A 26,059-nucleotide genomic window follows, 5' to 3' on the forward strand; every position below is an offset into this window, starting at 1 on the left:
TCAATGAAGTTGTGCTTGGGACTTGGGGTCGGGGGACCAAAAGACGGGGCTGTGTTCCATCTCTGGACCATGCAGACCAGAAAAAGAAGTGAATCCAGGACAGGAGAATCCAGGTGAGCATGAGTGAAACCACTGTGTACAAAGTAGGAGCCAGAGGTAATGGAAAGACAAACCTCAGAATATCTGCATTAAGCAGAAGAAAGGGTATCCTACTTTCTAAAGGTTAGCAGGTGGGGGTTGAGTCAATTTGATTTGAATCTCAAAGAGGAAAGTAACTAGTTCATAGTTACAAGTATGATAAGGAAAAAAGACAAAATTTCTAACTTTCATGGAACCTAATGACTGCTATGGACCTTGGGGCCAATTAATCCATCTCTGGAAGCAATTAATTAAAAAGAAATGAGGGAAAGAGGGAATTCATATAAATTAAAGTTTTGAGACAAAAATGTTACCACCAGGAGGCTATTAGGACTTAAATAGTGAGTGACTTGTTTATTTCCATGAGGAGAATAACGTGAATTTGTACAGAAATACGGAGGAGACCTTTAACTTAGAGTGTTTCATTAGAACGGGTTAGTAAAGGTTCTACAAATCCTTACTGCCAGGAAAATTCAGACCTGTTTAGGGAACTTTCTTTTCTAAATAGTTTTCAACAGGACTCCCTTCCCGCTGGGGACAGCAGACACGGCGACTTCTGGATAGCAAGTCCACCCCACCCATACTTCCTAGTTACACACTGGGGACCATCAACGGCACTTACATCACTCGCTGCCTGCCGGGCAGCTTTGGCGGCTCTGATGGGAATCGCGTCCGTTCTCAGGTCATAGCCCTTCTTGCTCAAATCTTTCAAGTCTGTTTTGTACATATTCTGAAAAAAAAAAAAGTCCTTTGCATATAACTGAGGCCACATTTAGAAAGGCCTTCACACGCAGCCAGCAGCTGAGCTCACGTGCATACCTCACTGATATTGTAGGCATTAACTTTAGCCTGGATGAACTGGGGCAGGTCGGCTGGCAGGTTGTACTTGTGAAGAATTTCTTCTCCTTTGGCTTTGTATGCAACCTGAAAGATGAAAAGAAATGCATGAGCAAAACAAAGAAGGGAAAAGGGTTTATCGACACAGGAAAATAATTTCAGAACAGATCACATTACACAGAGGTGCTTTATATGAATGACGTTCTCTGGGTCATCCCCACATTCACCTGCACAGATCTGTGGGCCTTCAAGGTCTCACATGCAATGCACAGGGTCCCATCCTAGTGCCCGTTCAGCCTTGGCCAAGGTCCCTAGGTATGTGCTAGGCACCTCTGAGCTTCGATAGGGGCACTCAGAAAGGTTAGCCCCGGGAGAGGGCCTGATGAAAATGTTAACCTGCAGATACTTCCCTGAGCACAGAAAAGGCTAACTGGGTGGGATACACAAGCCATCTATCTTCCGCTTGGTGGGTGACTGATGGGACTCTGGGGTGGTTTTTACTCTACATGATTATCGTCTTAGCTCTGACTTACAACGTAGCTCCTCCAGAAGGTGTGCTGCATACCTTCATTTTCCTGGTCTTTCCTAGAAATAGGCTTATAGTGTTTCTTGTCATCAAGAGAAGCCCCTGATCTTCAATGTTAAATGGCTGGAAGGACGATCAGCATAGCACACGTAACACTCTGGAGAGGTGACTTAGGTGTGTCTTATTAATGAAAAGCTGGGAGAGTTACAGAATTGCTCATGGAACTGAGTCTCTTTGGATTGCAGAATAACCACAGGTGGTCAGCAGGTTTAGAACCAAACGTATTTGTTTCCGTTAACATTTATTAAAATACAGATAGAATTAGCACTCACATCACTTCTCTGGGCCTGGTTGATTTTGGACTGTACTATAATCGGAGCATCTTCAATCGAAGTAAACTTGAGAGTGTCTGGATGTTGGCGGTATTTTTTCTGTTTGGTGAATTAAAACAAGATAAACAGCAATATTACTTTCACTGAAGGCTAATATATAAAAATCCTTGAGGTTTATTTTGGAGGAACAAGGGTTTTTTTCCTGATTTTAAAATGTTACGATACTAGCTTCTTGGTTGGCTTGGGGGAAAGATGAATACAATACAAGAAACAAGGTTCCAAAAATTGGCTTAATATTGGATGGTCTGGGGCATTACAGATCAATCAATATAACTTTCAGGAACCAGACTACTTGTTGCTTATGAAATGAAAGAGGGTACTCAGCTAAACAGAACCCAGAAACACCACAAAGTTTTCTAAAGCATCAGAAAAGCATGCAAGGAAATTTGGAGTGTCTTGTGTATGACACTAACAGGCTCTCAGATTCCTGTCAGTGGAACAGAGGTAAAGCAGCTCTCTGGTTGAGGGGGGGAGGACCTGGGGAATTAGGCAATGGCTAGGGGTTCCTATAAGAAAGGGAGAACTTCTGCTCTGCAGCCTCCGTGTGACTAGTCCACAGCTTATCACTAAAGTGCTGAGGAGCTACAGGAGAGAAGATGGTGGGTGGAAGGGGTTCCGACGGGACCTTCTAGCTACATTCCTATGTTTTCCTCCATCTAGTCTCCCAGTCTTCTTCCCTCCTGCATCTTCTACATGCCACTTCTGTGTATGAAGTAGCATCACTCAGCTTCAGACTTCTGAAAACCACCAACTCAGAGGAACTTTTATGGAAAATCTCTGAGGAGATAAAATGTTGTTCGCCAAAAGCAAGCAAAATCCCAGAACAACAGAAACAAGAACCTTCACTCAGTACCTCGGTCCCTTCTTTATGTAGGCTAACCTCCCTGATGGGTTCACCTGCCAGCCATGGGAATGTGCCTCTGTCGGAGCAGAAGGGACAGATCACCTGGCCTTTTAGAGTGCAAAGTCATCGCTGCTTTTTCTTAGACTGAATAACAACTTATCTAGTACTTCAAAATCATCAAGAATAGGACATAGGGTGTAATACTTAAAGGACAATTTCCATAGTATTCATCTATGCATTATTCATAATTGCCAAAATTGGAAAGAATGCACATGTCTACCACTGGACAGCCAAAAATATAGCTATGTAAAGGAATACTACTCAATATAATAAGGAATGAATTGCAGATACGTGCAGATATATAGATGAGCCTTTAAAGCATGGTGCTAAATGAAGGAAGGCTCATACAAAAGAAATTTCTAGAAAAGTACAACTATAGGGACGGAAAGCAAGATCTCTGGTTACCAGGTATTGCAGATGGGAGTGGGAGTTTTTCAAGGAAACTTTGGCATACTAGCAGCATTTTAAAATTCAGTTATAGTGATGACCATAAAACTACATGAACTTATTAAAAATGGGTGAATTTTGTGGCATGCAAATTATGCCTTGATACAGTTGTTTAAAAATAATTTAATCATGAATGGTTAATATAAAGGGTTTTGGTGATGTAAAGCTTATCTATCTGGATAATTCATGCATGTGGTAAGTGCTTTTTTTCTCAGTAACAATCATGAGAGAATGAAGAGGGAAAAGAAGGCGCTTCCATGGTTCTGCAGGCTTTAACACAGCACAATCCCAAACCTCTCTGTGGCACGTGGGATGGCTTTACCTCATTTAGGATGTCTGAAGCTCTCTTTGCCTTTTCCATTTCTAAGGATCCAAAAGGCACCCAGCCACATCCTTTCATCCAGCTGTTGTAGTCAGCCTTGTATTCAACCTAAAACACCAAGAGAAAGGTTACAGGTTTTTTGTTCAGCATCATCCTTATTCATGAAATCATTAACGTTTCACCCAAAACAGTGTTAAGATTTCTGACCAGCTTCCTTACTCCATATCTTAAGTTTTGTTTTTTTTTTTTTAAGATTTTACTTATTTGAGAGAGTGCGTGCACAAGCATCAGTGGGGGGAGGGGCAAAGGAAGAGAGAAAGAAACGCAAGCAGATTCCACGTTGAGCACAGAGCCCAACACAGAGCTCGATCTCAGACCCAGAGAGATCATAACCTGAGCCAAAATCAAGAATCGGATGCTTAATTGACTGAGCCTCCCAGATGCCCCATATTGAGTTATGTTAAGTATTTCCTTGGTGGGAGATTTTAACAGCCCTTAGGTCATCAGTGTTCTTCTAGCTGGCAAGTAGTCCATCTCATCCTTATTTCCAACTGAAAGGAGGTATGTGGAACTCTAATTCCAATATGAACAAATACTACATTTAAAGCTATACTTCATAAAAATAAATAAAAACTTCATAAAAATAAAAAAAATTGTTATATTTAGGTAATCAAAGGTGAGGTGTTTGCTCCCTGGAACTCTAAGTATTATGTTTCTTTGGTCAAATTAGGACTGATGGCCACATTGAAGGTAGATAATTTTGCTCATCTTCTGATAAGACTTGATAACAGTTATTTGTACTATATGTTTACACACGTTGCTCTTCATGTGTAATGGTTAACTTTGGAGTGTTTCTATATTGGTTAACAATGCACTTTAAAATAGTTATGCTAGGGGCACCTCGGTGGCTCAGTTGGTTAAGCATCTGCCTTTGGTTCAGGTTGTGATCCCCGGTCCTGGGATTGAGCCCCACATCTGGCTTCCTGCTCAGCAGGGAGTCTGCTTCTCTACCTCCCTCTGCCCCTCCTTGCTGCTCGTTCTCTGCTCAAATAAATAAAGTATTTAAAAAATAAAATAGTTACACTCAATTTGCTTGTAGAAGGCTGTTATTACTTGGAATTTTTCCTATTTCAGGGACACACTTGATGCCATTAAAATAATAGGTTACTCTTGGGGTGCTTGGGTGGCTCAGTTGCTTCAACGTTCAACTCTTGATTTTGGTTCAGGTCATGATCTCACTGTTGTGGAATCAAGCCCCATGTCAGGCTCTGTGCTGGGTGTGCAGCCTGCTTGGGTTCTCTCTCCCTCTCCCTCTCCCTCTTCCCCAGCCCTCCATACACACCCCTACTCTCACTCTCTAAGAGAATAAAATAATAAAATAATAGGCTACTCTTATTGTCTGGCTATATGTGGTACCTAAAACTTATATTCTAGATACAAAATTCAAACCATTGTTCTTTAGTGTGGGCCTTTTAATTAGAATGAAAAATCAAGAAACTATTTGGTTTCTGCCTTTGAAAGGCTTACCATCTACTTGGGAGAAAGAAACAGCAAAATTTTAAAAATAAGTAACAATGCATGAAATAGGATTGTTAGTGATGGTAATTTAAAATCGTTCAGGTGCTGTAGAAAAGAGTAGAGTGGGTCCTCAAAAAATCAAAAATAGAATTACCATGTGATCTAGCAAACCCATTTCTGAGTGTATACCCAGAAGAATTGAGAGCAGGCTCTCAAAGGAGTATTTGTCACCTACGTTTGTAGAAGCATTATTCAGAATAGCCAAAAAGATGGAAGAAACACAAATGTTCACTGATGGATAAAGGGACAAACAAAATGTGGTATGCACATAAATGCGATATTATTCAACCTCAAGAAGGAAGGAAATTCTGATACATGCTACAACATGAATGAACTTTGAGGACATTTCATTAAGTGAAATAGGCCAGTAACAAGAAGATAAATACTGAATGACTCTACATATACATGATCTACAGAGCAGCCCAGCTCAAGTAGAAGGGTGGTTGCCAGGAGCTAGGGAGAGGGGAAAACAGGGAGGTAACTGCTATAGAGTTTCAGTTTTATAAGATGAAAAGGCTTTGAAGACTGAGTGCACAACAATGTGAATATAATTAGCTGCTACTGAATGGCACACTTAAAAAATGATAAAGGTGGCTAGTTTTATGTTATGTGTATTTTGCTACATTAAAAAAATAAGATTGTTAGAATGAAGTGTTCAATTGTGTAGCTCAAATCAATTTGCCTAGATGAGTTTTCATCTGCAGGAAATACCTTCCGTGATTATGAAAATTGATGTTATAAATGATAGAAGATATTTTATTTTCAGGCAAGATAGCTATGTAGGTAAAAAATTATTGATAACAATGAATGAGGTAACAGTGAATGTTTACTGAGAATGCACTAGGGCCTGTCACTAAGCTAAATATTTTGCATGCATTTATATTCTCAAAATAATTCTTTTACTTTATTTCGATTTTACAAGGAGCACTCTAGGCTCAGCAAGGTTGATAGCTTTCCCGAAGGGATATAGGGATGAGTTCATGCTAGATCTAGGTCTAACTCTGAAGGGCATACTCTCATCAAGCCACAAGGGTCATTTTCCCATTACATACATGCTACATACAGAAGACAATGCCAACACCTCTGAGAATGGTCAAAAACACCATTCCACTTGATTATTTCCGTTTCCACCTTAGAAAAAGGGAATAGATAAAATCTGATTACTCACATCACTCTGCAGTGCATAAGCCTTCTTGGCGAGATCCACGTTGATGCTGTCAGGTGGGTAGCTGTAATTGTGTAAGATGTGCTTATAGTCCACATCACTGGCAATTTCCTGAGATTTCTTAGCTTGAGTGACTTGGAGCATATCAAGAGGTGCCGTGTAAATAGTCTTTGACTTCTCATAATCTTTTCGATATTCACGCTGTGAATAGGAATTTTCCATTTATTACCATAAATCCTCAATGGGTTTCCGGACAAGCACAGAAATCTCTCATAAACAACAGACAGGAGTTAGAGAAACACATTCAAACATCCGAGTAGTTATTTTTTTTCCTAAAATTTGTTCATATGTTACACATTATTGAACCCTTTCCCTTCAAAAAAGTCAGACGTGGACATATGTTATCAAATCTCCTTTTAGATCAAAGAGCAACTGTCAGACAACAGGAGGGGGCCACAGCTTCTACTTCAGCAAGGTATTTTATTTTAACACAGGGTTTTTTCAAGACAATTAACAAGCATTATTTTTACCAAAGTAATCTAATCTTTTTGTTTTCCAATAAAGAAGTATTTTTTTAATAGATGAAAATTATAGGACAATCATTTCATGCTTCTGATTTTATAAAATGACTACTTCATGAATAAAGCTGTCCACTTGACTACTTAGCTTTTTTAACATCATGTTTATGGGGTTACTGATTTTTTCAACCTGACTATTCTACTCTTGACAGTAGATAAGCTCCACTGAGAATCCCCTTGGTTTTTTCATACCAAGTTTAATTTCAGTAACAGTTTAAAAGAAGCTTCAGATTGCAGCAGTAATAAGACCTCAAAGGAGAAAAGTTTGTAAAACTGAGCCATTAAAGTAACCTTGGCACTTATTACAGTGTTCTCATAAACCAAATGTCTTGACTGGGCCTCAGAAAGCACTTTCACTGGCTGGTTTTCTGGAATGTTAGACAGGGTGCTAATTAGGTCAAGGTCCCAGCTTCATCATGTCCACTCAACCAATTACCTTAACAGAGAGAAAAATTCTACCTCAGTGCCCGTAGGAAAATTCTAAACCATTCTATCTCCCCATAATCACATAAGCATTAAAGATGGTGACTCAAGCTAGCAAGTATATAAATCTTCTGTAGAAATTCCTGTTGCAAACAATCTGATCTTTTAGCTTTCTTAGGGAATGTGATCTTCCTCCCAAATATTTTGTGGGCAATCACTCTCACTGAATAAACATCACTTAATTGTAAAATCTAGCCTCTGGTTTATGAAAATAAAATATGGAAACTTTCTGATCATATGTAAGAACATTGAAAAAATACAGTTTGTCCTTAATAGAAATAAGCTGATGGGGTGCCTAAGTGGTACAAGCTGGTTGAGAGTCTGGCTCATAGTTTCAGCTCAGGTCAGGATTTTGGGGTTGTGGGATTGAGCCCCACATTGGGCTCCATGCTGAGTGTGGAATCTGCTTGAGTTTTTCTCTCCCTCTTCCTCTGCCCCTCCCGCTCATGCTCTCTCCTTCCTTCTCTAAAATAAATAATCCTTTAATAAATAAGCAAATAAACTGATAATGCTGCTACAGCATTGCTGTGTGGAAGTGTTTTTGACTAAACCGTTTGATTCTTTTGTTCATGTTCATACCAGTTCACGCATATCTGCACATACAAAATGTTGTCAAAGGTCCAAATGGCTTAAAAGATTCTCTTTAAAAGCTATGCATGTTCTGTATCTGTAGCTTAGCACTTAGCTTGGATGTATGTGAAAATGATTCATCCTTGACTAGCTCTTTCGGTTACCAATATCAATTAACAAATATTTACTGAAAATACTACATGCTTAGTGTTGTAATGGGTACTGTGATAGGATAAAGATGCATGTACTGTCAACAGACAGATATAACCTTCTGAACTGAGAAAGGATAAGGAGCTGGTAAAAAACATAATATGATGTATGTGATCACTATATACGGACATAAATCAGTGTGAAGTTACTAGAGAAAACTACTGACCACGGGATGTTTTAAACTGCCATATGGCTACATAGCACATGCAAAATGAATTAATGAAGATACATATAGATTATATGAACACATGTTTGAAATGAAAGTAAAGGATACAAGCATCCTTCTAATTATGAAAAAATAATATTTGCAAGCTATGTTGAACACTCTTAAGGAATTCTCTAAACATTTTTTAAACACAGCATATAGTGCAATTTGCAATAGATTTTTTCCCCTCTATAGTAAGAACTTCAACCAAAAGAGGAGACTTGGCCCATAGACAAGCCATAGGGAGCTTATATTCTCTGAAATTCAGACAAAAGACAGGAAGAAAAAGTTCAATTTTCTAGACGAATGATCAAGTCTTTTATCATATGTTCAAAGGAGCCTATAATCAATGGAGTATTTTTCTTGAACCTATGCCGGTACTAATTACTGAAGTCAATAAAGAACAATAATTAACAATGAGATTTTTATCTTTGACTCATGATTTTCTTCCAATATAAAGACAGTTTTAAAATCATCATTTTAAAGGTTATTTTTTAATCTGAATATGAAACCATCTAGTGATGTTTTCAAGAAGTTTTGAGAATTAAAATCAATATTCTATTAAATTAAAAAAAAACGGTTTTCAAAGTGAAATGGACATCAAGTATAAATCAGAAATTTTTCTCCTCAAAGGTACGAGAATCTAGGAAATCATTCTACTTCTAAAGTTCATTCCCAGCAGTTTGTTGTGAACATGACAGAGCCCGTGGACATGGTATCCTTCTACGTGCTACCCCCCTTGGGCATATTAAGAGGGATGTCATCTTGAAAGCAAGATAGATCTACAAAGACACTCACGTCACTCTGGTTTTTGGCTGTCTTCAAAGAATGCAGCATCTTGGGATCATCATTAATGCTCAGGGCTCCAATCATCTTCCCTTTGCTTTTCTCATAGTCTTTCTTGTACATCACCTGTGAAGACATCACACATGCCAGATCCCACCCATCAGGCAGTGTCACTGGGGGCCGCCTGCCCGGGTGCCCAGGCCATACTCACATCGCTGGCGATCCTGCTGTTGGCTTTGGCTGCCAGCAGGGGGATGGCGTCCACCTTAATGTCAAACTTCTTTGCTTTGCTCTTCTCCCAGTCATGCTTATAGATATTCTGAACAGGAGATTTCAGCAGAAAATTTGTTAGAACAACATCTAACACAGATTCATTCAGTAACAATAAGAAACAGACTGAAGACTACTATATGTAGACTTTTTTCACCTACAAACACTGTATGTACCAACTGATAGTATAATTATTTATTAACCTGTCATCCAGCTTCTCCCCTCCCACCGCATAAGGCTAATATGCTTTCTTAATATCCTATGAGCTTTCTAAAATTTCTGCCATGCTGAATGTATAAAGGACAATGTAAAAAGACAACCACTTAGAGAAGGTGAAATGTGACATTCATAGAAAAGAGCTTGCCAAACGCTACAGAGATGAGCTGAGGGTAATTAAGAGGATGTTTCTGATGGTAACATAAAATGTGGAAAATGAATTAGAAGAGCAAAGTAAGAGCCTTCTGAGCAGTTCAGCCTTAAAAGCTCCACTTATACTCTGGAAACAATTGCCACCGTTGCAATTGCATAACTCCTAATCTGGTCTTTCAAACACCCATCACATTTCCCCTTCACACGGGCACATAATGGTGGATTTCTGTAGCTTTGATACTTACGTCACTTAAGTTATAGGCATTGACTCTGTGCTGGATAAACTGTGGAGCATCTGCTGGCACGTTGCACTTGAACTTCTCACTTTCATGTTTTGCTTTGTAATTCAGCTGGAAAACAGAAGATATCCAAACAGTTCAGGGCCGGGATTTCCTTGAGCGCACATGGCAGAGTATATATGAACGGCTAAGTTACTTCTACCCTTTTATGAAACACGCCTCAAAGCGATGGTCTATGCAGTCAAAGTCCGTTACAAGGCCTAGACTCTCCTTCTCTCTTTCAGGATTGTGGTGTAATCCAGTTTGGGCTGTCGTTTTTATAAACGCTATCACAATGTACGTGTGGGAAACTCATTGTTGGATCTAAACTTTTAGGCTGTGACTTCAGGACACGAACACTCAAAGTCTATTAAATTCTATGATCAGAGAAATAAAAATAGAAATAATTTCTAAGTAATTAAAATGCTAGTACAGTCAAAAAGATATATACATTCTGATTATTGAAAATGTAAAGTACAGCACTGTATTTAAAATTTTTTAAAGGTGACATAGGTGGAAGGAAGGGGATATAGAGAGACAATGAGGCTGAATTCTGGAGCTAAAGGCAAATGCACGATTGAATGTTGTCAACAACGGCGCCCGTGGCCAGTCCAGGCCAGTGAGAAGAGCAGGCGGTGACGACACACGGCCTAGGACACCCTGTTCCTCGTCAGCTTCCCAGGCTCAGCTGGGCCATGATGTTAGCATTTAGCTGTTCCTTCTTGTGGCATTAAATACTAATATGCTAGAAATGCTGCGTGATGAACTGATAGGACTCCTGGGGTGCAGTGAGGTCGTTCACTACTTTCCCGGTTGCAAACGAGCTGATCCTAAACCACATCTTCTCGTAGGCCAGGCTGGACTTTCCTCCCCAAGAAGGCTGCGCGGCTCTTAGCCCTGCGGGCACCGTGCAGCCCAGAGCGCGGGCCAGCAGCGGCAGCGGCTCCGAGGAGCTGGCGAGAGTCCGCGTCTCCTCTAGACCAACCGAATCAGAATCTGTATTCTAACTGGGTCGCCAGGTGGCCCACAGGAGTGTGGCCAAGAAGCACCGCTGCTCTTCCCCGAGCCCCGCCCGGCTGGGCCATCCCGCTTCAGATGGTCCTTGGCCACCCTCGCTCTCTCTCCCCATCCTGCTTGGACTCCATATGGGCATCCCGTGCTCGTTTCCTTATCACTGCCTGAGGTCTTTCTTGTCTCTGCGCTCTTTATCTTTTTGTAAAGCCTTTGTTAGCAAACTCAAGAATGGGAAATGCTTGCCTTGTTACCCACACAAATACATGCTTTGTTGTTGCCAAATTCATGAAGTTTAGTATGCATTATTTTGGGTGTGTGACAGATCCCAATGGACAAATTCCCCACTAAAAATTAGTGGCTTATTGAGGAAATATTATTTTTATTATCATCCAATACCATTTTTCCCAAAGCTACAATTCAGTCTAGCAGCTTCATTTGCATCTTATTAAATCTTGAAAAATGACATTGTTGGGTAGATAGATGAGCCCGTGAAAATACTTATATTTCAAATAAACACAGCATTCGAGGTCATCCACACTTGCACAGATCAAGGCACTTACATCGCTAAGCTGTTTCGTGTTGAGTTGGGCTTGCAACAGTACCGGAGTGTCGGTGACGGCCGTGAATTTGGTCTTATCTGGATGAACTTTGTACGTATGCTAGAAAAGATGTTCTTTGATGAAATATCATAATAACATATCTTTATATTCTTGTTTATATACATACTACATATAGTTTCCAGTTAAAAATAGAGTTTATTTTCTGAAAACTTGGTTGACATGTTGTCACTTCTCTATCTCCATCCCCTGATGTTGCCTCTAAATTGGTCTCCCTGCTGCAATTCAGCAACCAGATTAATCTTCCTCTGGCTCACGCCTTACAACGGCTTTCCATACGACTTGACCTAAACTGTGGTGTGGCTGATGAGCCCTACCCTACAGAATCTGCCCCCCCCCATCCCCTACCATTTCACTTCTTACCACTGTCTCCGTCTCCAGAACGCTCCTGCTACTTCATCCTTGCAATTCCTTAAGTGCCCAGCTGTTCTCTCCTTAGACCATTCTTCCAGTTGTCTCCCCTTGATCTCGGCATGACTGCACATTCCTGCCTTAGACCCTCCCAGAGCACCCAGCCTATGGAGCCCATCCAGTCTCTCTCCCACATCACCCTATTTCAATCCTATAGCATCATTCTACATAGGTTGTTTTATCATTGTCTAGTAGCTTCCTTCTTTATACGTTTTTTGTTTATTATCTATTTCTCCCTCTCAAATGCATGCTCCCCCAGAGGCAGCCCACCTTGTTCCCTTTTCTTTCTCAGCATCAAGGACAGTGCCTGACATAAGCTATAATAATAATTCACAATAACTTTTGTGCTCCCCAGTTCCACCCCAAATTTAAAATTTACCATCTGCTAACCACTAGGCATTAGCATGTTAACTCCTGCTGAATTCACCACTAGATGGCACAGGAACCCCAAACCCCACTTGGAGAAGTCCGGGCAGCTGACTTACGTCTTTACACTGGTCTAGCTTCTTGATTGCTTCATATTCTTGTGTGATTGTCTGAGGGAAAAAGCATTTCCCTTTATCTTCTTCATACTCGGCTTTGTAATTTTTCTATAATGAGAAAGAACGAAAATAGATCATGACTGTTCTTACTCCCAAAGAATGTCATCGAGACACAGAACAATGGCCTTCAACTTACGTCACTGTTTTGAGCTGAGACTTTCATGCAGTGTATTTGATATGGGTCCTCGAAACTGCCCACGTAATGGCCCAAGACATTCTGTACATAGGAATCTTTGTATTTAGCCTGAAAGAGAAGCATATTGACAGATATGTCAATTATGTACGTTATTTGTCACATCGTAGAGAAGCCCTCAAACCCCAGGGGCAACCACGGCCTTTCCAACCTCGCTGAAGTTCTTCAGCAGAGTGTCAAGTTGGTATTTAGGGGTCTCACAGTAGTTCATGCTCTTTGCTTTTGTCTTCTCATAGTTTTCTCTGTATAATCTCTGTCAAAGGAAGAAGAAAATCAAAGAGAAGAAAAATCTATGTCATGGTGTAAAAGCCATTCCCATTATTGCTATACCAAAAAGGCAAATTTTGTATTTTTTCAGAATTTATTTTCCACATGGCCAAAAAGGCAGTATTCCTATGGTAGAGGCTCACGTCTTAGATAATCTAGTCTGCTAACAACCGTATATGCGCTTGTGTTATTTATCCTAACATTGCTCAGCCAGGATATCCCATGATATACCAACACTGCTTGAGCAATTTTGTCTATTTTTTTTTTTTGCAATTTTGTCTTAATGTAATTCTATCCACTTGAATGCGTTTGAAGGAAAATGAGTTTTTTAAATACTGCAAAATTAGGTAAAAGGTATAAGGTGGACCTTAGATACTTAGGCTCAGTCCTAGAAAAGTCTTTAGCTCATTACTTGATGAAAACGCATTTTATTTACAATACCTTTGAAAGCTGGCTTTTCTCCTTGAGTTCTAATATTTTTCTTTATAGTAATACACACTAATATGGTTTTTCCATTTTATTATAGGTATCCTGTATTTCTACACATTCTCCTTAATTTTACCATGTAGAAATCCAAAAATATACGCAGTAAAGACAAGCATACTTATAAATGATACAGAATAGGGAATATTTATTTAATGCCATGAGTTAGAGAAGCAATTTTTATAAAGAATTTTTAATATTTTAGTCTTTGAAACAAGATCAGTGTTTTATAAAATTCTTAAAATACTTTGTTCTTGAGGTTATGCTTCATCTAGTTTTCCTACTTTATTGGTCTTTAGCCTGGTTTTCTCACTTTTTGCCTTTTATTTTTCTGTATACATTTTTGCAAAGTACCTGAAGTCAGATCATTACATGGAATGAATATGTGTTTATACACACTGAGATATTAAATCCATTTCTAGGAAATAATGATAAAGAAAATGCTATTGCTAGTGTATTTTCCCCCTAATAAAACAGAGGGCACTAAAGAGATTAAGGAAACATTTACAATTTCACTGCTGTCTCAAAGTACAGAGATGTCATAAACATAAGGAACTTAATCATTTCTTACCCCTGGGCTTTTGTGTTTGACTTGTCATCCTGAATCAGAAATTTCATATAGGCTAACATCTCATCCAAAGTTATAGTAAACAGTAAATGCAGCCATATGTGAAAGTAAGGGTGATTTACAAAGACACTCACGTCACTCTGGTTTTTGGCTGTCTTCAAAGAATGCAGCATCTTGGGATCATCATTAATGCTCAGGGCTCCAATCATCTTCCCTTTGCTTTTCTCATAGTCTTTCTTGTACATCACCTGTGAAGACATCACACATGCCAGATCCCACCCATCAGGCAGTGTCACTGGGGGCCGCCTGCCCGGGTGCCCAGGCCATACTCACATCGCTGGCGATCCTGCTGTTGGCTTTGGCTGCCAGCAGGGGGATGGCGTCCACTTTAATGTCAAACTTCTTTGCTTTGCTCTTCTCCCAGTCTTGCTTATAGATATTCTGAACAGGAAAATTTTAACAAAGGAATTGGCAAAGGTGATATGCATGTTATCACACTGTCAAGACTAATGAGTATCTCAATACTCTGTCTTAATATGAAATAAATGAACCATTTTAACTGTAGAAAATCATGCATATTTTAGTTATTTCTCTTCAAGCTGAAGCTTCTAATTTTCCAAGATCAAGATTCTCTCCTCCTCATTAGAATCTTTCATTAAATTAACCTAATCCTAGTTACCATACTAATATCTAAGTACTGATACTGAGCATTTCACAGAGTGGCACAAATATTCTACAGTTAATTTACTTTTTATGATCTAAAGATATCACTTTCATTTGATCTCAAAGTCCTCTGTAAAGGTTATTTCCTGAATCATTACAATACTCATTGATGCTAGATAATCTAAGTACTTATTTATAGAATTGTTGAAGAAATTGAGATCTCCCTTTCCAAGGGGGATTTGACCTTTCTATAAAATTAAGTTTTGAAAATGAAAGGTAGCAATGGATACCTGGCCTTATGCTTTTTGTGCAAGCTCTCTTACATGTAGAAATAAGCATCATTTGTGTGAAATAAGGGACATTATACATCTGAGGAATAAATAAAATGAAATCATATCTGAAAAAACAGGTCCTGGATGAAAATTAATCATTGTATAACAAAAATGAGGGATCCCTGGGTGGCACAGCGGTTTGGCGCCTGCCTTTGACCCAGGGCGCGATCCTGGAGACCCGGGATCGAATCCCACGTCGGGCTCCCAGTGCATGGAGCCTGCTTCTCCCTCTGCCTGTGTCTCTGCCTCTCTCTCTCTCTGTGTGTGACTGTCATAAATAAATAAAAATTTTTTTAAAAAGTTTAAAAAAAACGCAAAAATGAACATATGGCTAAAATATCTAACATTATGATTTGCAGTCAAACCTACATGAGTGGTGGCATTTTGGGGGTTGGTTAAAACATATCAAGACTGTCTAATTGTATGAAGCTACCTACAACATTGCTACACACATTTATAAGGTAAATTGAGAGATACATGTGTAGAGGCATAAGGACATGGTGCAAATGCTAAATGTTCTTCCCATCTTTTTTTAAGATTTTATTTATTTATTCATGAGAAAGAGAGAGAAACAGAGGAGCCTGATGTGGGACTCAATCCCGGGATGCCAGGATCACGCCCTGGGCCAAAGGCAGGCTCTGAACTGCTGAGCCACCCAGGGATCCCTGTTCTTCCCATCTTTAACACTGAAGTGTTTATTCAGTGAAGCCACCCAGAAATAAAAGCACAGGTTGTCAGGATATCCCATAGCATAGTATATAGGAACTTACATCACTCAGGTTATAAGCATTGACTTTGTGCTGGAGGAGGGCAGGAGTATCCGGGGGTATGTGGCACTTGAACTTTTCACTTTCATGCTTTGCTTTGTAGTTCAGCTGAGATAGTGAGTGAAAGAGACAGAGACAGACGGAGAGACAGAAAAAAGGAGACCTTTAGCTCGAAAGAAGAATTGTCCCAAAATACAAAAATCTTGGGTGGTACATTTCACAGAATAAAACATAAAATACATTTTGTTAAATAACAACTGACAATGTTGTTGAGACCAATACACAGAAGTCCAGAGCTAGGGTAGTCCACCCTGCCCGACTGACAACCTGCATGACAGCACGTCTGTCACCATGGTAGGACTATCCTGGAAGGAGGTGGCTCTTCCATATATGCTCCCTCTCCAGGCACATCACAACCGGCCCCCAGAATCAGGAGATTCTGAGACTCCCAGCCCTTTCATTCCATGGTCAATACGCACTTTCTGGAGAAACACGTCCCCTCACATACATTAATGGTTTGTTAATACTCTTATCTGAAGACTTTATTTCTGGCCATAAATTGACGGAGGTTACTTTTATTGTTTTGCTTAGTTCAGCACAAGCTTGGAAGTTCATACTTAAAAGTCATGTGATAAAATTATCTCAAAAGCTCCATTTTCCGAGACTTATTTGAGACAGAGACATCCCGTGCATTAAACATCTACTCTGGGCCAGGGTATTTACTTCGCTCAGATCTCCTTTCATTTACCCTCAAAACAACTGCAAATTACAAAAGGGAAATGCGAGGCATGGCGGGGTTAAACAATGTGCCTAGGCTGCCAGGTTATAAACGACGGAGCTGGAGTCTAGCCCAGATTTGCCGGACTCAAGGCCTCATGTTCCTTCCAGCATAAGCTACATTAGTCCCCCTTAGAGAACCATTCTGCTATCCTTGCTATACATCCCGGAAGATGCAAGGCAACTAAATAGGGAGATATTTTAGGTGATGACAAATATAGACAAGTTAAATTTGCTAAACTCACTTAGCCTTTTTTGGTAAATGTGACAAGTCACTGGATTTTATATACAGAGTTATGATACGTTATCCCTCAAAATTGGATTTCCTGCCTATTTAAAGGAACTTACATCACTCAGTTGCTTGGAATTGACTTGGGCTTGCACCAGCACAGGAGAGTCGGTGACTTGAGTGAATTTTGTTTTATCTGGATGGACTTTGTAGGTGTGCTGTGGAGGGGAAAAAAAAGGAATAGTCTTAGCAATCAAATCCTATAGTCCAAGCAAGGAGAACCCATTCCCCAAAAGAAAAGAAGCTTGTAGTTAATAAAACACAAGGCTCTTCTCTAATTAGACTGCAGTGTTTTTAGAGATGCTTTCATAGCTGTACAAGAAACTTTCTCATTCTTCAGATTTCTGATAACTCCTCTTTGGGGAAATGTACTAGAATTAGCTCTTGAAATGTATGGATGACAGCTAGGGAAAACAGTTCATCACCTACAAAATAAATTTTGTTTCTTATAATTTCCTTGCTTGCATATATTTGAAAAGTGTTAAAATCTTAAATATCTCTTGACCGCTAGATGCTCTGGAGGGCAGGATGTTCGAAGGTCATTCTACAGACTCACATCTTTACATTGATCCAGTTTCTTGATTGTTTCATATTCTTGAGTTATAGTCTGGGGGAAGAAGCCTTTGCCTCGGTCTTCTTCAAATTCTGCTTTGTAGTTTTTCTGCGAGGAAGAGAAATCAGACATGAGGATGCAACCATTTTATCCATGCCCTAAAGAGGTGTTATTTGGAAAGCTGAACAACCATCTTAGAACTTACGTCACTGTTTTGAGCTGCAACTTTCATGCAGTGTGTATGATATGGATCCTCAAAGCTGCCCACGTAGTGTCCCAAAATATTCTTTAAGTAGGAATCTTTGTATTTGGTCTGAAAGACAAAACGTATTTCATGTATTTATTGGGGGAAAATAATGGATCTTAACAGAAGAAGTAACCACAGAATTGCTTACATCACTAGTGAAATTGTGCAGAACTGTATCAAGTTGGAATTTGGGGGTTTCGCAGTAATTTATGCTCTTTGCCTTTGTCTTTTCATAGTTTTCCTTGTATAGTTTCTGTTGGAGGAAAAAAAATCAATTAGATTCTTGTCACTCCCACATTGATTGTAACACTTGTATTTCTCAACAATAAACAAGAAGAAGAAGAAAAGATATACCCTGTCAACTGTCTTAAAAACTGACAATATTGGGGTGTAGTGAATGAAAAGTTTCTTCTATTAGCAATTACTGTAAAGTTTAGGTTTTTAACATTCACCAAAAAAAGTCAAGAAACCAGTACTCTGCCTCAGACCAAGCCCTTAGCTGTGGAGATTTGTGTGTACTTCAGGACTGCTACATCCGCTCTCCCTCAACTCAGACTCGTCTTTCACTGATGGTGCCACAACAGACAGGAATCTTCTGAGCAACAGGGAATTCTTTTTTAAACAAACCTTCAAAACTGTTTATTATAAGTTGAGAAACACACTCTCTCTTCCTCCTTCCACCAAGGGAAAAAACCCCTTATACAAACAGATATTTTAAAATTAAGGTATATACAGGAACTCAGATGATAAAGCTACTCACTCTTCTCCCCAGCTAGGACCTAAATTTAGCTCTAATGATGACAATAAACAACCATTGGATTTTAAATGCACAGCTGATAAAGTGAGAGCCTTGTCCCTTTCTCATGTTGGGTTTTGAGGTTGTAAATGGTGTTTTGGTTTTTAAATATTTATATTGTTCTCTTTATCAACAAAGTAGGTTTGAACCTGAGCTTTGCTATGTTTGATAAAGAGGAACCTTTATTTAGGAAACAGAAGACATGCTTTGCATTGATTTCCCGACAGGGCTATTTGGACAGATCCACTCACGCTCTCACCTGCCACCCCAACTCCACTCGCCTCATTCCTCAATCACAGGTACGCATTTCTATGGTGCTGACTTAATCCAAGGGACAAAGAAAAGATAACTAACCCACAGGGGAACCATGTATAATCCTCAAATATTGGGAAAGCTTAATACTTTGGGAATAACCTAACTGATCACATGTTCTCTCTTATTTATAGTCAAAGTAGTCTTGGGCTGTTAGTCTCTTAACGCCATCTCTCACTTATCCGATTTTATTTTAAATCTTATGGATTGGTCAGACTCTTAATTCTACAAGTAGAAACTCCTGTGAAGACTTAGGGAACCATTTTTTTGTTGTTGTTGTTTGTTTTTTGGGGGGAGCCATCTTTTAAGTCGCGCTTTCTGCAAATGATGGTTTCTAGGGCCAAGATTTGCACAGAGAATGATAGAGGTGAGGAAGAACCTGTGGAACCCAGGACATTTGTCTTTGCCCTGCTTGAAGAACACAAGGGCAGGGTGCACACCAACTTCATCTCTCACTCTCTGCCCCTTTCAAAGCCTCTTTCTGGGTCAGGATCATGGAGAAGCACAGGCACTAGAGCCTATAAGCAAAGGAGGATTTCTCTGCCCGTTGAGCTAAATCCACAGCCCCCCCCCCCCCAAAAAAAAAAAAACTAACACACATCATGCTCAGAGGCATTCCTGTCTTCCTGTGGTTAAATAGTTCCAGGGAAACTGCTACACTAGAATCCTAAAGTATTTGCAAAATTATATATGCATTTAGTCATTATAGAAAGAGAGAGATTTCATCTCTCTAGCAGCTAAGGTTAAAAAAACACTTTCTGACAAGAATGTACTTACATCACTCAGGGCATCTCCTGCCGCCTTCAGCTGCTTGAGCAGTGGGTTCTCTGAGGCAGGAAGTACATTATAATCTGCTTTTCCTTTATTCTTTTCATAGTCTTCTTTGTATTTTACCTGTAGGAGTGAAATGATAAAGTAACTGGGTTATTTTTGCTCTTGTCTCTATTATGGATATTATGATATAGTTCTACAAATCAATGTTCTCTCTAGAAAAGTGGCAGCTTGACATTTTACAAACAAAATACTCATAGTAACTCATAACAGCAGCAAAGAAACTGCATAAATCTCCAGGATAACTTTTCTTCCCGTTCATTTATTCCTTCAAAAACATCCATAGGGTATTGATTACGTGCTGGCCCTGGGACAAGTACAAGAAAGAATAACACCTGGTCCTTGCCCTCAAAGAGAAAAAGACACACGCAAGTAATGGCAGTGTATCATGTCCCAGACACTTGCTGCTCCACAACTCTCATTTAACTTAGCCTCCAGCGGCCAAACTACCAACACATTTTTCAAGAAAGCAAGCCAGAAGCATCATCAATCTGCCCTCTGACACCTCATCTGACTGTGCGTGAGCATGTGTGCAGTTCATGTGCATGAAGAGACCATACATTGGTAAATTCAATTCAGAAACATTTTAAATAGTGGATCGCTCCTTTCTTCCTTCACTCACTTCTCACTCTCTCCCGACTCTACTCCTACCTCATCTTGCTGATGTGTTCACATGGAGATATCCAGAGTTCAGTCCTTAGGGTTTTCTGTCTATGCTTGCTCCCTTGATGGTCTCCAGTCTTAGGACATTAAATACTCTCCATATACTGACATCTCCCAAATTTATACAACCCTCCCATATATTTCCCCTGAAACTTCAGACTTGTATAATCAACTGTCCACTTAGTATTTCCTTCCACTTGGATGTCTAAAAGGCATCTCAAATCTTACATGTTGGAAGCTGAGCCCACATTTTCCCTCCAAAAATAATTGTGCACTCCTTCCACACTCTTCTCTCTCTTGATAAAGAGAAATCCCATCCTCCAGTTGCTTAAACCCAAAAACATTCTTCTCATATCCCACATCCAACCCAATAGCAAACCAGGTCAGCTCTATTCTCAAAGTACATTTCATCGATCAGCCCTGCTCCCCTCTTGATCTAAAACATCACTATTTTGCACCTGGATACTGAAATGGCTTCCTGGTGATGTGATCTCCCTGCTTTCACTCCCTTAGCAGGGCCAAGGCCAGGGTTTCAACCAAGTCTGATTGGTTTTGAAGTTTATACTCTGTCTAGTGCTTTAGAATGTCAAGGATTCTTTTTACCAAAGTCTACAGAGTATAGGAGCATATCCATGGATTTGTGTATCTTGTCTGTGACTAGATTTTCACCAATTAGTAGGAAAATAAGAAAAATCACAGGAATAGATTGTGTGGGAGTGTCCATATTCAGAGAAGGTTGACAGTTGTCCTTTCTTGAGGGGTCCTTCTGTCTAAGAGCACAAACTTTCTAATTGCAGGTATCAAAAGGTCTTTTAACAAATACTGAAGATGGTATTTGACTATTATTAAAAGTCATCCATAGCAAAATTTTTCAAAAATTTGTACCACGATAACCCCAAATTGCTTTTTTTGTTGAGCCCCAAGAACCTTTTTTTTCATTACATACAAAAGCAAGATTTATAAGAAATTCACCCACAATAAGACCATCATGACAAATAAGAGCATTTCTTCATACCTTGCTCGCTGCCACTCCAGCTTGTTTATTCACTTTGTACTCTGGTGTTTCGGTCTGCATGAAGTAGATCTGGTCTTTCATATTCTCAAAGTCTTCCTGGTATTTCCTCTGTAAGACATTACACACACCGAGGAATGTCATGAGCACAGACTGTGCAAGGGTTCACATGGGAGGACAGGGGCCGCTTCAAGAGCTCACGCACAGCCACACTCCTCTTGGCTTACACGTGGGTCAGGTTACAGAGAGAGATGGTAGTGCCACCATCAAAACAATTAGCAACTCAACAGAGATTTGGAGCAATTACAAGAGGCTGAAAACCAGCCTCTAAGGAGCTCTCAAAGGCCAGGTTAGAGAACTTCCGAGGGGGGTGGGTGGGAAGAGAGCACTTTTACAGTGAAGAAAATCTGGGAAGACACGAAATCAGTTTCATAAAATGTACTGGTTGGGTTCTCCAGGCAAATAATACATTAAAAAGGGCCCCTTTAACCTGTATTCACTTTGGAAACATTGTTCATATGAAAATTGAGGCAAGAATAACGGAATTTAATTAAAATAGTATTTCTCAAAAGGAAGGAAAGATGGAGAGATTTCTCTCAGCAGGAACTCTACACAGGTCTTGTCCCCATGAAGAGGAACCTGGACTCCAATGTTCTGGTAACATTGCAGGTGCAGCTGAGGGCCAGAAGTCCGAAAGGAAAGGGTCACTCTTTCAACCTAAGAACATGTGGCCGTTCTTTCCTACTTACTGTGCTGATGTTATCAGCATTCATTCTGGCGGTTGCAATTTCAAAGCAGGGGGTCTCACTCCATTTGCCTTTGATTTTATTTTCATAGTCTTCCTTGTATTTTTGCTAGGAGAAAAAAAAAAAAGAAAAAATACTGAAAATATAGAAATTGATAAATAAGAGAAAAGTGGCAATGGCCAGCTTTTAAAAATATCTTTTGGGGCGCCTGGTGGCTTCAGGTGGTTAAGTGTCTGCCTTCAGCTCAGGTCATGATCCCATGGTCCTGGGAGATCGAGATCGAGCTCTCACGCTCGTTCTCTTGCTCGCTGTCTCCCCTACTGCTTCCTCTCTTTCTCTCAAATAAATAAAAACAAAAATGAATAAATAAATGTAATAAAAATAAATATAAATATAAAAGTATCTTGACCATGGCCCTTCTTAAGTTTTTAAATAGATGTCTTCAGGACAAGCCTGGGTGGCTCAGCAGTTTAGCAATGCCTTCGGCCCAAGGCATGATCCTGGGGTCCTGGGATCGAGTCCCAGGTCGGGCTCCCTGCATGGAGCCTGCTTCTCCCTCTGCCTGTGTCTCTGCCTCTCTCTCTCTGTTTCTCATGAATAAATAAATAAAGTCTTTAAAATAAATAGATGTCTTCAAACCTTCGAGTATAGTGTCAACAAGAAAGTTGGGTAAGAGGGTAGAGGTAATAAATGACCCTCTTCTTGTTGAATCTAGAGACTTAGTTGATTCAGAACTTAAGGCTATTCTCTGATGTTTGGGGAGGGAGAAGAGTAAGAAGCATCCTGCCCTTGTATTTCAGAGTTCTAATGAAATCACTCACCCCCAGATTTCCATGCCACATGAACTTAGACATAAATTTCTGAGCTTTATCAAAGCTTCTAGTTATCTAGAAACAATACCACCACAAAATTTGGTTTGCAGACTAGTTAATAAGACTTTCTAGTTGAGACTTAAGGAAATTTTAGTGAGAACTTGCAAGCAATTCAAAAATTGCTCCATCTTACTCCCAAATACCACCCCACCCGAATCCCAGGCAGTGAGCATTTTGAAGAGGGGAATTAGGTCTTCTTTATGTTCATATCCTGAGAATCTAACACAAAATGCAGCACACAAAAGTGACCTAGAAAATGCATGTACAAATACACTAAATTGTACGGAGTCCATGATATGTGGCTTCAAACTATCTTGGTCTACCTCAGGATAAAATTAAACTAGTCAACCCCAAACCTGGGCATATGAGCCAGAGCCGGGTTACAGCAATTTCCTCTTCTTGGAAAATGTGTTAACAGACACAACCAGTGAATCTCAGGGTGTCTGCATGCCTACACCCCCACTACACTCTTCAAGAGAGAAGAAAGTGGTTTTCTGGTATCCCTTTAACAGAACCAGTAGCAAGGATGAGTGATGTGCAGAGCCAGTGAGTTTGAGCTAAAGGATGCTCAACCCTTTCTCAAATGTCTATATCCTTTCTTCTTAAGACCTTAATATGCTAATAAATAGCCAAGTGGTTTTCATAACTAAGTTTTAGAGCCCTGGGCTTGAGCCTGGAAGTTCTGGGCCGAAGACTAGACTCTATCATTACCAAAGGTATGACTGAGCCTCTCCAAGTTCTCAACCACAGCACTGGCACTAATAATACCTTCCACAGAGGATTGTTGTAAAGATTAAATAAGTTCAATACCCCCAAGGAGTCCTTTGCAAACTCTACAGTGCTAAAAAATGTAGGCTAGGATATTTGTAGCAATAATGATGAGAACATTGCTAGCATGACAGAGTAAGAAACTCTGGAGAAAATTGTGTGTGTACTCTTCAATGGAAATCTTTGTTGAGAGTATAGTTACATTAAAGGGCCAATTAATTTGCCTACTCTTCTCTTTTTGAAACTTTAAAAATTGAAGTCAACTCTTTAGCCATTCAAAACAGACTGAGTTCAATCAATCAAAAGGGATTTTTTGATTTGCTAATTGCCAAAAAAGTATTTCTAATCTTTTTTGGAGAATAGACCTCTTCAGAAATCTGAGGAAACCATAAAATGCCCATAAACACTTCACGGGTCTTGATGTACATGTACCCCAGGTTAAGATCTCCAATCTGCATTGTTGGTGGGGGATACTGTCCTTCCTCTGCTTGCTATCAAAGGAAGTAACCTCCAAGATTAGGGGGTACGGACAAGAGGGCCTGATGCACCCCCGAAACTTTGTAATATAATTTAAAAGAAGGCAGCAGACATTCTTAATGAGGTCCAAAAGTTGGGCCATTATGGAGAAATCGTAAGAATCGCATATGTATATTTGTTAAGGAAAATTAAAAATTAATTATCACATAAAGAAATAGATATCTGATGTTTAGAAGAAATTAAAACCAGATGCTGGAGCATCTGGGTGGCTCAGTCAGTTAAGCATCCGACTCTTGGATTCAGCTCAGGTCATGATTTCATGTGTCAGGAGATTGAGCTCCGCACTGGGTGTAAAGCCTGATTAAGATTCTCTCTCTTGCCCTCTGCCCCTTCCCCACCTGCATTCTCATGTTCTCTCTCCCCCCAAAAAGTAAAATAAACCAAGATGCAAAACAAGAGTATAAGACCACCCAGCACTCTCACCCAAAGTCCTTGCCCACTTTTTCCTCTTCATGAACCTAAATGAGTTCAGCTTAGAGGGGATCCCTCACAATCTGTCGTGGGGTACTCCCAAGTCTGGGAAGATTTTCACTACAAAGGAGGCTGCAGTTTGTTAAGTGTTGAAGTTATGGCCTTCCCCTTCATCCGCAGGTAGGAGAGGAGTTTAAAGAATAAAGGCCTGTAGCTTGAGGAACGAGAGGGAGAGGGAGATGTGTGTCACATGGGACCTCCTCTGTCAATGAAGCGGTCTCACTCTACAGGTCTGCAGCAAGGACTAGTGTTCACGTGATACGAAGAGGCGGGGGAGCCGTATCAGGAGTCCAACACCCAACCTTCCCTCTAACCCCACCCTAACCCTTCTGTCGAAGTCTGTCATGTTTGAAGTCCATTCATAGGAACCTGGCAGCAAGAGTCAATTTAACTCTCTCTAGGGTTCTGTGTTTGTTCATTTACCAGAGGACAGTACACTGGGCCAGTTACAAGCTCCAGAACACCTTCTGTGGGCAAGACAGTAACCACATGTCGGTAGATCTAGTAAAATTGCTTCCCCAGGCCATAGTGTCTCCTCCTCAGAAATGAGCTGAGAGGCTTTCATTGGGCCACAGATTAGACACCCTGATGTCCTACATAAACACGCGGCTTCGTTTTCTACTTTCCACATCTGCTTCTGTGGTTTTGATGAGGTTATCAAATGGAAGGAATACAAAGCCAGTTAATCACACTTCACTTTTTCTGTGAGCAGCTAAATACTGGGACTTCCAACAGCTTTGTTCATAGAAGAGTTGTCCTCTCAGAACGGTAGAGGGTCCCAACGGATATTTTCATTGCTCATAGTGGGCCCAGGCTGTTTTCCTAAGTCCATCAACTCTCCTCTGGTGAAATCAATGGAAATTCCTCCCTAATTCTTTGTGATAAAGGAGTTTCCATGGTTTTAGATCATCAGAGCTTCGCATCTTTGTCCTATGCAACAATATTCACTGAAAGAGGTTTTTTTCAAAACATTCTAGTGAAATACTAAAATCTAAATATTGGTCTCCACCCTCAGTTCCTAATACAGAGCTCCTAAACTGTCGTAACCTCCTGAGTGACATGGTTGTCTTTTTTTTTTTTTAAGATTTTATTAGAGAAAAGCAGAGAAAGAGAGAGGGACAAGCAGACTCTGCAGCAAATACAGAGCCTGACATGGGGCTCAATTCCACGACCCTGAGCTGAAACCAAGAATTGGAGGCTTACCCAATTAAACTATGCAGGGACCCTGGGTTGTCTTTTGTTCCAAGGAGACCACTCCTGGATAGCTTTA

General features: G+C 40.1%; 1 protein-coding gene across 1 annotated transcript in view; it reads right to left on the bottom strand.

The window, feature by feature from the left end:
- NEB (nebulin) overlaps positions 1 to 26,059 on the bottom strand; it is a 200,311-nt gene that overhangs the window by 155,957 nt on the left and 18,295 nt on the right. Inside the window, 22 exon segments of the mRNA XM_038565199.1 lie at positions 761 to 868; positions 958 to 1,062; positions 1,834 to 1,932; positions 3,567 to 3,674; positions 6,313 to 6,510; positions 9,154 to 9,267; positions 9,353 to 9,460; positions 10,026 to 10,130; positions 11,633 to 11,731; positions 12,586 to 12,690; positions 12,779 to 12,886; positions 12,987 to 13,088; positions 14,288 to 14,401; positions 14,487 to 14,594; positions 15,919 to 16,023; positions 17,041 to 17,139; positions 17,538 to 17,642; positions 17,740 to 17,847; positions 17,930 to 18,034; positions 19,667 to 19,783; positions 21,399 to 21,506; positions 22,145 to 22,249. Of these exon segments, the coding sequence (XP_038421127.1) occupies positions 761 to 868; positions 958 to 1,062; positions 1,834 to 1,932; positions 3,567 to 3,674; positions 6,313 to 6,510; positions 9,154 to 9,267; positions 9,353 to 9,460; positions 10,026 to 10,130; positions 11,633 to 11,731; positions 12,586 to 12,690; positions 12,779 to 12,886; positions 12,987 to 13,088; positions 14,288 to 14,401; positions 14,487 to 14,594; positions 15,919 to 16,023; positions 17,041 to 17,139; positions 17,538 to 17,642; positions 17,740 to 17,847; positions 17,930 to 18,034; positions 19,667 to 19,783; positions 21,399 to 21,506; positions 22,145 to 22,249 (2,433 nt within the window).

The sequence above is a fragment of the Canis lupus genome, chromosome 19, assembly GCF_011100685.1.
Source record: "Canis lupus familiaris isolate Mischka breed German Shepherd chromosome 19, alternate assembly UU_Cfam_GSD_1.0, whole genome shotgun sequence".
Lineage (NCBI taxonomy): Eukaryota > Metazoa > Chordata > Mammalia > Carnivora > Canidae > Canis > Canis lupus.